The sequence below is a fragment of the Rutidosis leptorrhynchoides genome, chromosome 5 (assembly GCF_046630445.1).
Source record: "Rutidosis leptorrhynchoides isolate AG116_Rl617_1_P2 chromosome 5, CSIRO_AGI_Rlap_v1, whole genome shotgun sequence".
Classification (NCBI taxonomy): domain Eukaryota; kingdom Viridiplantae; phylum Streptophyta; class Magnoliopsida; order Asterales; family Asteraceae; genus Rutidosis; species Rutidosis leptorrhynchoides.
The window spans coordinates 204,235,102-204,248,633 of NC_092337.1; the positions used below are offsets into that span (position 1 = coordinate 204,235,102).

The 13,532-nt window shown below is 35.3% G+C and overlaps 1 protein-coding gene across 2 annotated transcripts; it reads left to right on the plus strand.

Annotated features, from left to right (window-relative positions):
• The first annotated feature begins 3,609 nt into the window (after positions 1-3,609).
• On the plus strand, positions 3,610-6,885 carry LOC139847922 (WUSCHEL-related homeobox 8-like). 2 transcript variants are annotated; one of them, XM_071837651.1, is made up of 3 exons: positions 3,610-3,923; positions 5,308-5,814; positions 6,621-6,885. In XM_071837651.1, the coding sequence occupies exons 1-3, from the start codon at positions 3,752-3,754 to the stop codon at positions 6,704-6,706; spliced, it is 765 nt and encodes a 254-aa protein (XP_071693752.1). In that variant the 5' UTR covers positions 3,610-3,751; the 3' UTR covers positions 6,707-6,885. The 2 variants fall into 2 exon arrangements, with proteins under 2 accessions (XP_071693752.1, XP_071693753.1); XM_071837652.1 differs by having other exon boundaries at positions 5,308-5,796.
• Positions 6,886-13,532: the final 6,647 nt, after the last annotated feature.

Sequence of the window (13,532 nt, forward strand, 5' to 3'; positions counted from 1 at the left end):
GTTGACCGTGGTGGCGATCGTGCAACTTGTTTTCACAAAACCGCGTTGCAATTCAGTTTGAGGTTTCACGGTTGACTATGCGGTTGACCGTACCTCGACCGTGTGTTTACCTAAACTTTTAATTTCATTCTTAATCCTAGGTTTGACTTGGTCGTTTGCAAGATAAAGTATGGATTAGTGACCTTGCGTGTTTTATGTTAAGATGTCAGTCATCACTTATGCATATGTATGTGTCATCATCAAAATATATTCTTTGGTTAATTACACTTTGGTTAATCATACTTAAGTTTATTGTTTAGTGTATTAACCCACATTCAACCAACAGTATGTATAAATGGTGTTAGTCCTTGTTGTGGGACTTTAATCACTAGCTTTTAGTGATTTATGATGTGTCTTGGCCATAAATGGGTGGTTTTGGTGTAATGGGTCATTTAATGCAAGCAAGTCATTAAATGCTCAAGAGTTAAGTGTTGGTGGTTAGTTCCACTAGTTTGTATATTGATGTGAGTACTTAATGTATTAGGTACTTTGCGTGAAGCTTGCGGAGTTGTTAATCCATCGCCTAGTCGATAAGGTGAGTGGAATAATTATGTGTATATGTATATGGTGTATTTATTTGTGAATGTTATGGTATGAACCACGAGCCGGTAGTACCATAGTACGTGTATGTGATGAGTGTCAAGTGTGAACTACGAGCCGGTAGCACTATAAAATAAAGTGTGAACCACGAGCCGGTAGCACTATAAAATAAAATGTGAACCACGAGCCGGTAGCACTATAAAATGAGGCGTGAACTACGAGCCGGTAGCGCCAAAGTGTGAACCAAGAGCCGGTAGCACTATAAAGGAGTATGACTCAAATGCGTAGTGACGTGAACCACGAGCCGGTAGCGTCATAGCATTACGTATGGTGTGAACAATGAGCCGGTAGCAACATAGCGTTTATGGTTAACCATATTGTGTTGTTGTTGTTGATTGTATAACATACTATATATTGTGATGAATATATGCTAATGCGGTTTTGTGATATGGTACCAATTGTTAGCATTATGAGTATGATGACATGCTATTTGAGTTATAAGTTCGTATGAGGTATTTGGTGGGTGTACTTGCAAATAGATGGGTTATATATATGTATGTATAATTGTTGCACTCACTAAGCTTTGCTTACCCCTCTCGTTGTTTACATTTTTAGGTACGAATATGGAGAAAGGAAAAGGGGTTGCCGGGAATTAAATATTTCCATGTTGGTTGCTAGTTGGAGCTTTTGGAAGTCGACCTAATGTTTTGGGTAGTTTAGCCCCAAACCATGCTCGTGTGTCTTTTGGTTTAAAACTATCATGTATGTGTCAAACTTGTATAACTTTTGATTAAGGGCTTTCGCGCCCATGATGTAAACTTTAAACATGTTGTACGTTTAAATGGGTTGTATGTAATGGTTTACATCTTGCGATCATTCGAATGGCGCATACATGGTTTATTATTTAAAAAAAAAATTAGTCGGGTTGATTACGGGTTGAGTTGTTTCAAATAGTTTCCTGAATTGATAAATTACTCTAGCACCTCCGTATGTTCGCGATCCGTGAGACATGCGTTGTGTCCACGAGCCTCACTTCGCGACAGGGAACTAAAATTCGAGCAAAAAAAGAGTTTCGTCACAACTTTAGTAATCCACAAGAGTAGCCTTGGGACCTAATCATTCCACCTCGCGATCCACAACCCTTAATAGGTTTTGAACATTATTTTTTTAGAATGACAATGTTGACATCACCCGGACTTAACCACCTTTGCGATCATATGGCACCCACTCACACGTTAGAAGGAAAATTCCTCACATACCATCGCGCAATGCATACCTAGCAAACTCTATTTAGACCAACTTTTTACGTTACCTTCACAGCCACCAAATGCTTAGTGTGTCATTAGACCAGGATTAAATAAAACATAATTACTATATTAACTATTAGACAACATGATGAATAGTACCAGGGGCATTCTGTTCAAAAAGTAAAGTGTCAAATCAATATTTTCATAAAATACCTTAAATAAACTCCAATCAAATATTCAACGGGTCATATCATATCGCTCGAAACGAGTTAAATTTTTCCGGCACCATCGTTAAACTCGAAATAATTTTACGAACACAATGTCACTAATTATACGCAAAACGGATTCTTTTTAAAAAACGGTAAATATTTGGGGTACTTTTCATACACGTTGATTTTTCACTCGCAGGTTCCGTAACTATTTTTATCTATTAACAACAAACACATAAGGGTCTTATTATTATTTTTTATTTTTTTAGTGATTTTTTGGATATATCTCAGTAAATCTTTTATTCTTAAATCATACGAAGTGTTAATATAAGATAACGGCTTAATTGCGTTAAATTTTTTAAAGTCAACAATCCCATAGCGAAACGCGGAGATACACATATTTTGTTAATTTAAAATAACATTTAAACCTTTGACTAGTTACACCTTTTAGTTCGACTCGAGTTGCGCTTCAACGACATCATCGTTAACCACGAAATAATTTTACAAACTAAACGCAATAAAATACATTGAATACCGAACCTCCGGAAGCGAGGGTTCGAAAACTAGTTATAATCCAAATGTCGTATGATAAATAAATTCTAAATAAAACATTTGTATTTACAAATTATATTTGTAGATTAGTGCGTAGAAATCCACTTACCTTTATTATCTTATTTTTTATGGTGTGTATCATATAGAGATGGCAATGGCAATATTATCTGGTTTTACGCGAAATATGTGACTAAAACTTAATTTGACTTTAGAATCCTCGTTTAGCGAAAGGATAGTAATATTTTTATCATTTTATAATAATAATATCATAATTATGCATCTTGTAGAATAAATATTCATGTTCCACGGTTTGGGGTGTTAGTTGTGTCGAATGAGTTTGTCGTCGCAACGACATTACTTTTAAAGAGAAAAAGATTCGCAAGTCTCATATTTTTGATAGCATAATTATTTCGAGTTTTAATTTCCTGTATTCGAGATATCACAAATCCAGTTTAAATTGGACGATGTGATTGCAACATCCGATGTCCTCTCTATAATTTTGTTGTTTATTTTGCTAGCTCGTTGCTAGTTGGTACTATGTTACTTTGTTCATTTTTTTATTTTATAATATTTCTGCCATTCGGAAAAAAAAGTGAGTTTGTTGTAGAGTAACATTTTTTAGTTTCTTGCTTGATTTTCAATTTTTAATATTAATATACATGCTTTAAAAAAATCTTGTTAAAAGACAAAATTATACTCCGTAATATAATAAGCATAAATAGAATAGAATAGATAGGAACTTGGAAGAGAAAAAGAAGTTAAACGGGCTAAAATACGCACATGGTGTCACAATTCGTAAATCATATCACCGCACAGTCCAAGTCCACTAATAATTTTGTCAAATTTGTCTTTCCTTATTTATTTTATTTATTTCATTTATTAAATTAATATTAAAAGTTCTATAAATTATTAATATTAATAATATAAATATAAATAGTAGTTATTATTGTCCGCCATTTTGTTTCTTTTTCTTCACTTTACCCCTCCATATCATACTCATACCATACCCCATTACTTGTTTTTCAACTTCTACTCCACTCTCTGTTCTAATCACTCCTTAACTTTGACTACCTTTTTTCTTTGTTTTTACTCAAAAAAGAAGAAACCAAAATTGTGTTTGATTTATGCTTGAAATCATTTACTATAATTGAACAACAACGAATTATGGAGCAGCAACAAGATGAAGGAAGTAATAGTAATAACAGTGGTATGTTTGTCAAAGTAATGACAGATGAACAAATGGAAGTTTTAAGGAAACAAATTGCGATTTATGCTACCATTTGTGAACAACTTGTTGATTTACATAAATCCCTCACTTCTCATCACGATCTTGCAGGTTATTATTCTTATTTTTTCATCTATTTCTCTGTTTTGATTTTAAATTTATTTTCATTATTAATATTGATTAATTTATATTTTATTTTAAGTAATTATCTTGTTCGTGTTTGGTTAATTGGAAAGTATTCGGTGTGGTTAATTGATTTTTTCATTTTTAATAGGGGTAATTAAATTATTTTCTTTAATTAAATATATAATATTTATTCTTATGCTGCTGCAAAATTATGATATTATGCAGAATTATTGCATCAAAATGTAGCATATTTCTCTATTTATTACCATTAGATTACACAAAAAATAAGCATGTGTATGCTACGTTCAAAAGGTGGAAAATATTACTACATTTTGGATCTTTTGGTGCAATTAAACTCAATTAATAATGATCATGCTTTGATTTTAGTGCATTTTGGTGAACATGTAATTTTTATGATCTTATCGATTTAAAAGTGTCTGATTGTTTCAAATAAGCACCAATCTAGCGCATAAAAAGGTGTTTTCTCTGTGAAATAAGCTAAAACAAATGTATCTGACAATTTAAATTTGCATTTTGGCTTTTAAAAACACAAAAGGCAATAATCATTTGCAATATGCAATCCCAAACAAATGTATCTGAGCCAGTTATTAAGTTATTATTAAGGTGCTGTTTGTTTGTTTTTAAGAGGTTTTGTTTAAAAATCTGTGTTACGAGAATGTTTGTGCAACTAAGATGTGACTTAAAGGTCTGTATAGACTGTTTATTTTCATGTCTGCAAAATAATTTGATCGTGTCTGCAACATTTTGCAACACTTAAAAGCATATATGCGAGTTTGCAGACAATATAAGACATCATTTTATCTTATGTTTTAAGAAAAACAAACAGCGCGCCGACTTCGGACATACATAACAAGATCTGCAGACTGAACCACTGAACCAAAAATCGTATTCAGTGTTAAACTCGATCTTCAATTTTAACCAGTTTAACATCTTATCACTCTTCGTGCTCTTTTTGTTTTCTATCATCTTTGTATGTTCAATCTACTTATGTGTGAAACCTAAGACTTGTTAACAAATGTATTGTTAAATTTCTGACATGTTTGTTTAAAATATTAATTAGTTCTTTGTAGTTTACTTTCTTTCTTTAAACTTTTCTCATCATGGCACCTTCATGATCTTTTTTAATTTACTTATAATACTATAATGTTTGCATATATGACAAAAAATAGTATGGCACATTGTACTTGGACATATCTTAGGCCATTTGTATTGTTCTTTATTTCATTCTGCAAGTATGTTGGTTCCATATGCTGCTAATCACTTTTATCAGCATAAATTCTTAATTAAATGTAAATATTAATTGTTAATTAAATGCTAATAACTATATGAAAATCTTACCATGTTACAGGAGTTCGACTCGGGAACTTATACAGTGACCCATTGGTTACATCTGGTGGCCATAAGTTTTCAGGCCGACAAAGGTGGACCCCGACACCCGTTCAGCTTCAGATTCTCGAGCGTCTTTTTGAGCAAGGAAACGGGACCCCAAGCAAACAGAAAATAAAAGAAATCACATCTGAATTATCACAACACGGTCAGATTTCGGAAACAAATGTTTATAATTGGTTCCAGAACAGGAGGGCTCGATCGAAACGAAAGCAACAAGTCTCGTCTACACCTAATAACGGTGAATCGGAAGTGGAAACCGAAGTTGAGTCACCGAAACCGCAGCAGAATTCGGTATCAACAGCTGATGATAATATGTGTTTTCAGAATCCAAATGTTAGCTCGGGGATAAGTTCGGTGGATCAGCGAGCTAAAAAAGTGGAGCCCGTTTTTCCATCTGATGCTAGTTCGAAGCCTGCGTCTAGTGCGGGTCAGATGTCGTATTATGGAAGTATGTTAGCGAATCCAAGTAAGTATAATATACTACATTTGTCTTAAAATAGCTGTCCCATATGGACTTTTGAAAGTCTTTCTTTATAAACTCTGACTTATAATATTTTTATCTGTGTTATATATTACTTGATTGAAATTATACCAATAGAAACACGTTTAAAACTCAGTGTATTCATGTAAATTTCATCATTTCATCAATTATTATATGACACAAACAAAAATATTTAAAGTCAAATTTAAAAATGAAAGACTTTCAGAAGTCAAAATACAACAGTTATTTTAGGACGGAGGGAGTAATCATAAAACACATAAGTGTAAGAAGCTTATTTCTATTTATTAATGTGTGTTTTCAGCTGCATCTGCAAGTTTTAAATCATTTTTTCTGTTTTTAGAGTGACTGACATTCTAATATTTGTAGAGATAGGCATTACGTTTGTTCTTAAACTTTCTCAAGGTCCCATTTTTTATTTACAAACTGTGTATTGAACAAAATATTTTTTTCTTAATTAATTACAGTAAGAAAATTGTGCAGCATGTTTAATGACCAAAACAGTAGGCATTACGTTTGTTCTTAAATTTTCTCAAGGTCCCATTTTTTGTGGCAAAATGGTTGATATTTGGGAACCCAAAATGGCCCACAATCGGCAGTCTTTCCACAATGTGGGTGACATACTTGACTCACTCAGCAATTGTGGCTATGGGGTGCCGATTTGCAAAATACATAGGCTTACTAGTTGATCCATAGTGTCGACCGAACTAAAAGTTGTTTGTATGTTATAAAATGTATAACATTCATAGCAGATGGTACATCCATTGATGCAGGAATGGACCGTATAATTGGAAAGATGGAAGTTCCGGGGAGTTACCCATCGTACATGCAAGGTGACGAGTATGACATGACCGGTTGAGACTCAAAAGATCCTGTTGAGTTGAGTTGAGTTGAGTTTCTTTGAAGGTAAGTTATTTTAAAATTTAGTTATAGATTTCTTATCAGTTCCACTTTTTTAACAACTTATTAAGTATAGATGCTGATTTTACAAATGGATTATGAAGTTTTAGTAGTTGTTTTTATGTATTTGGATGGTCTTTGATGATATATATGTTATCTTGTTTGAGAAGAATGAATGGCTATGAGCATAACTATCATGTTTGTCACACTTTCTCTATATTTTACAAACTTAAAGTCAAGTTTATTACAGTATTATATTTGGGTTGAGCATATATTATTATTTAGATAAAAGGGTTATCCCGATAATTCCGAAAAATAATAATATAAAAAATAATAAAAGATTCGTTACAATAACTTCATACACCTATAGTGAATCTTGAGGCCTCAAAACGACCCAAGTAAGCTAAGCCATAAAACATTGCGGTAGCCTACACATTAAGGACAAACGAACATAACAATTATGGTATCTTGCAGTTGTTCTTCAATTCCTTCGCTTGAACTGAGTCTTTAAATCGCACCGAGAGAAGCTGTAAACGAACAGTAGAGAAAATGACTTCGAAAACCTGATTCACCGACCTTTTGTTCTTGCTAAAAAGTAAAAAACTTGAGTTTTGTCAAATAACCTATACAGTGGCAGACACCAATGAGTTTTGTCATCACCACTATTTGTAGCTTCCGCTACCTTGAGAGCCTCGCAAATGTCTTTCCACTTATTACTTTGGAACAGCACCATACACACCTGCGCAACATTGTGCCCACAATTCAGCAGCAAAAGGGAACTCGAAAGTGGTGGTAAGTCGCAGAGAGAGAGCACATCATGTTGTTATTCTCATTTACCTTCTACGCCTTTATACTTACCCCGAGCATTATACTTATATGTACGATTTCAATTTTTTATATAGCTACCCAGATCAAAATGAAAACACTTTTAGTTAACACTTTCAAAAATTACAGAGTAATAACTTTCAACATAAATACAGTAATAAACTTCTAAGATTCACCCAGAGTCCCAGACACACCCTATAAGCAAAACCATCAATTTGTAAGCCCAAAATCAAATTTTAATTTATTAATTTTGTCAAAGAGAAACAGTATTGGTATAATTATCACATGCGAGTTCGCATACGTCGCAATTTTTGCAATTCATATTTCATATTATACTTAAAATAAGTGGAAACATTACATAACATTAACATTTATTATAAAAGTAAGAATCTATGTAGTTTTGTTCCAAATTGTGTACTCCGTATTATTTATCAATCAATGTAACACTTATTTTGAAACCAATAAAGTCTTATTCCAACACTGAAGTTCTTATATGTCGCATTTATTGTGTTTAACAGAAATCAGTGATCAAATGTCATTAAAACGAAAGTTCAATTTTTTTGGTAGACGGTTATTCACCCAAAGAATATATAATATAATATAACGAATATAAGAATAGATACAACGCTGCTACCAGACATTGCAAGTAGCAAAGTGCAAACTAACAACCAAAAGCAAAACGACCCACTAAACACAAGTCAACATTAGACTTTTAACTCAATAAATTACCTGGATGAAAAAACACTAGACACGCCCACCTACGGGACTTGCCGCAACCGCTTCAAACTATGTTTTTGAACTTCAAAGTCAGCAACTTGAGGCGAACCGTTGAATGAATCACATCAAACATAGACTCTTCCGATCTCTTAGCTTCTTTAAAAAAAATGAATATTCCTTTTCTACCAAGTAAAGTAAAATGAAGCCGCAAACATTAATTTAGCCACAACCAGCCGAACAATATTACGGCGAGCTCCTAGACTTACGGTAATTCTAAAGGAACCCCAGGTCCCACCCTCTAGCTGCGAATCCCAATCCCTGCCAACTTTGAAACTTTTTATTATTTTGACTCTTTGTTTTTTACTCTTTAATGCGGAGTATAAAATATAAATAACTATAAATACAAATCAAATTAATTAATTTACTTTTTATGTAACCATTCTACTTTTGTTGTATGTTTCTTTATAATTTATTAATTAATTATATTATATTAACTAAAAATATAACTTATACAATATAATTATTGTAACATCCCGTTTCCTCGTACATGGTCCAAAGGTGTGTATTTAACCTTGTGAATGTTTAGTATTAACCGTGATCGATTGTAAATGTGTCAAATGTTGAAAATTGGTCAAAACTGGTAAACGGTCGCGTTCTAAGAGGTTTTGTCGCGTCTGGGTACGTCGCGAGACGCGACAGGACGGTTTGAAACGCGATAGCCTGAAGTCCCTTCCCCTGACCACTTTATCGCGTTTGGGTGAGTTTTGTCGTGTCCTGGATGTAGCGAAACGCGACAGGATGTCGCGAAACGCGACAGGATGTCGCGAAACGCGACAATGTCGATGAATTTACTTCTTTGACCCGTTTTAAGGGTATCTTTTGAGGTGTTTTGGTCTTTTCACTTGATGGACGGTTTGGGGACTTAAAAACTGATACGAGCTTATCCTTAACTCATTAAACACTCTTTCACCTACACCAAATTAAATTCTAGAGAGAGAGTAGAGTTTTAGAGTGAGAGAGCTCACTTTCGGGAAGAAAAAGATCAAATCTTGCCTAAGTCCAAGTTTCTACATCTCTAGCTACGTTGTGATAGTGTTGGTAAGTTTTAACTTCGAGTTTTGAGTTCCATTTAATTTTTAGCTAGGGTTTGTTCATTTAAAGCTTGTAAGACCCATTTTAGGGTTAAATGGGTGAATTTGGGTAAACTTGATATATGGAAATCCTAAGGTTTGTAATCTAGGGTTTGGTAATCTAATTTGGTGTTTGTAAGTGTTAAATGTGTTGTTAAATCACTAACACACATATGTGTTAGTGAAAGACTTGTAAATTGGTTCAAGTTTGACCAAATTGTGAGTCTTGGCTTTAAATGAGTCAAATGGGTAATGGTTGACCTAGTTGGGCAAGATGGGTATGAAAATACCCGAAGTTGTGTTAGTTGGTGTTATTGGACTTTAATCACTAGCTTTTAGTGATTAATGATAAGTCTTGGCCTTGAATGGACGGTTTTGGTGTAAATGGGTCATTTAATGCAATTGGGTCATTAAATGCACAAGAGTTAAGTGTTGGTGTCTAGTCCAACTAGTTTGTGTGTTGATTGGGTACTTAATGTATTAGTTACTTTGCTTTGAAGCTTGTGGAAGTATAAAATCGTCACCGAAGCGTTAAGGTGAGTGGAATAATTATATGCGTATATATATGATTTATTTATTTGCGGGGTATGGGTTAAAGTTCGATGTTGACGATACCATATCCTCGTGTGAGTTACTTTAATGAGGGTTTAAAGTTTGGTGTTGACCATACCTCATGTATGGAGTTAAAGTTCGATGTTGACGATGCCATACCACTATTGTAGTGATTTTGATGAGGGGTTAAAGTTCGATGTAGACGATACCTCATATGTGGGTTTTAAGTTCGATGTTGACGATACCACATTAAATGGGGCGGATGGGGTTTAAGTTCGATGTTGACGATACCATTCGCGGGGCTAGCCTTGAATACTAACAGATGTTTTGAACATCGATGTTTTGTGTGTTGCTAGTTATTGTAGCAATTTATATTGTTCGGGATATATGCTTTTGTTGTGCTAGCTTGAATATTTGAAATTTAGCGTTATACTTGCGATGCTATTCTAATTAAGTTGCTAGCGTGTATGCAGTAATCGTGTAAGTGATTGCAAGCAGGTAAATTATATATGTATGTGTATAATTATTGCATTCACTAAGCGTTTGCTTACCCCTCTCGTTGTTTACTTTTTGGTACAAGTTTGGAGAAGGGAAAAGGGGTTGACGGGAATTAGATATTCCCATGATGATTGCATACGCATAGCTTTTGGAAGTTGGCCTATCGTTTTGGGTAGTTTAGCCCCAAACCATGCTCGAGTGTCGTTTGGTTTAAAACTTTCATTTTATGGGTCGAACTTGTATCACATTTGATTAATGGCCTTCGTGCCTATTATGTAAACATTAAACTTGTTAAATGTTTAACGTATTGTATGAACAGTTTACATCATGTAACCATTTGAGTGGCGCGTTAATGGTTTATTATTTTAAGAAAAAAAGTTTTGTCGGGTTAAAGACGGGTTGGGTCATTTCAAGTGATATCAGAGCATGGTCTAAGGTATTTAGGCGACTTGAGATAGGTTCCTAGACTTAGACTTTATTGTGTATGCGTTTTATGCGGGACTTGTAGGAGACGGGTCGGACCGGGATTGGTTAGTGCCTAGGTTTATGTGAACTAACCTTGCGCTAATTGTTTTGTGTTGTAGTTGCAATCATCAAGCGAGATAGACTTTGTACTAGCTACCATTGTTACGGGTTCAAATCGCTTCAAACGAGCGATGTACGACAATTGTTATTCTTGGATAAAGAACACATCCTCCATAAAACACTTACGTAGTACTGTGTTTTCACTCTGGGCGGAGAAATGACTTGTCATTATTCTCGGATAGGGGAATGATTGTTTACATCTCACATCCCCCATACAACACTTACGTAGTACTGGGTTTTGTTGTTATTGTTGTTGTGTATGTTACATAAATGCTTGATTTTTTCTCAAATTACAAAGTGTTACAGTACTAAACATATACTCCCTCTATTCTATAGTAATTATTCTCTGATAAAGAACACATAATTTAAGAACTGTAATCATTAATTTGAGATATTTTAAAATGAAATACTGAAAAATTTATTAGAAACGGATGGTAATTTTTCAAGGATGCTCAACCTCCTATGTTTAATGGGGTGAGAGATCCGTTGAAGAGTACATGTTGGATTTCTGACATCGAGGGGGCTTTCCGTACCACTGAATGTCCTCCCGAGAAGACAACGAGATATGGTTCTAGCATGTTGTGTGAAGAGGCTAAGTTGTGGTGGGATGATAAAATTCAATTGTATGGTGAAGAGCAATGTATGAGTTTGACGTGGGAAGATTTTAAAAAGGAGTTCTTTGATGAGTATCGAACTCAAGCCGACCTTAATAAAATCCGAAACGAGTTGCGCGATTTGCGCCAAGGTTCAATGGACTTGGTTACTCTCAAGTCTACTTTCTTGTCAAAGACTCGTTTTTGTCCGGAGTATGTTGGTGATGACCGAATATTGATACTAGATTTCTATCGTACTTTAAGTGATGAGTTGAAACGTAAGATTAGTCGGGAAATGGCTAAGTCTTTTGAAGAGTTGTATGAGTTGGCTCGGGGTTTCGAACCGGAGGTTCCGAAAAGAAGTGATTTCTCTTTCTCTAAGAGAAAGTTTGAAGGTTCAAGTCATTCGAACTTTTCAAACAAAAAGAACAAGAAGGGCTCCGAAAGTGTGATTAGCGTGAAGAAAGGTGGTTTCGAGGGTTATGTCCCTACTTGCTACAATTGTGGGGTACGGGGTCATTTGTCCCGAGATTGTACAAAGCCATCTTCAACAAACAAAATCACTTGTTTTAATTGTCAAAAGGAAGGACACCGGAAGTCGGAGTATCCCGATTTGCGGGGTAATCAAGTTAAGAAGTTAGAGAAGGCGGCGGGTACGGCTAGGGGACGAAACTACTTGATGACCAATGATGAAGCCAAACAATCCAATGAAGTTGTGTCAGGTACTTTCATGGTTAACTCTAATCCGGCGAGCATACTTTTTGATAGTGGTGCTAATTTGTCGTTTGTGTCTCCAAGATTTGTGCCTAAACTTAATACACCGCTAGCTAAGTTAAGTCATCCGGTAGAAGTTAAAATAGCGGATGGCAAGACGGTGCTAGGGGGTTGATGTTTGTAAAGATTGTGATGTTGTGTTTTGTACGGAAACGCTTAAAATTGATCTTATCCCGATGGCTTTGGGTGAGTTTGATATTGTGATGGGTATGGATTGGCTCGATCGTTATAGAGCCGATATTGCATGCCACAAAAAGTTTATTCGGGTAAAGACCCCAAGTGGGGGAGAGTTAATTATTCATGGCGATAAGCGAAGGAGACTCGTACCATTATGCACTTATGCACGGGCGCGTCGTTTCCTTAATAGCGGTGGAATGGTTTTTCTTACCCATGTAGTTGATACTCGTGAAGAGCCACCATCCATTCATGAAATTCCGGTGGTTAATGAATTCGAAGACGTTTTTTCGGATGAGTTACCGGGTGTTCCTACGGAAAGACAAGTTGAATTTCGCATTGAGTTGGTTCCGGGGGCTACCCCCATTACTAAGACTCCTTACCATTTAGCGCCAACAGAAATGCAAGAGTTGTTGAACCAAACCCAAGAGTTGCTTGAAAAGGGTTTCATTCGACCGAGTGCCTCGCCATGGGGTGCTCCGGTTTTATTCGTGAAGAAGAAAGACGGTAGTATGCGGATGTGCATTGATTATCGGGAGTTGAACAAAGTGATGATCAAAAATCGTTATCCATTGCCTCGGATTGACGATTTGTTTGACTAACTCTAAGGCGCGACGTATTTTTCTAAGATTATCTTACGGTCCGGCTATCACCAAATGCGGGTCCGTGAGGGAGATATTGAGAAAACGGCTTTTCGAACTCGTTACGGGCATTTTGAATTCGCAGTGATGCCTTTTGGTCTTACGAACGCACCGGCAGCATTCATGGATCTTATGAACTGAGTGTGCCAACCTATGTTGGACAAGTCGGTAATTGTGTTCATTGACGACATACTTGTCTATTCGAAGAGTATGAAGGAACATGAACGCCATTTGCGCAAAGTGTTGAAGACATTGCGGAAGGAGAAGTTGTATGCTAAATTCTCCAAGTGTGAATT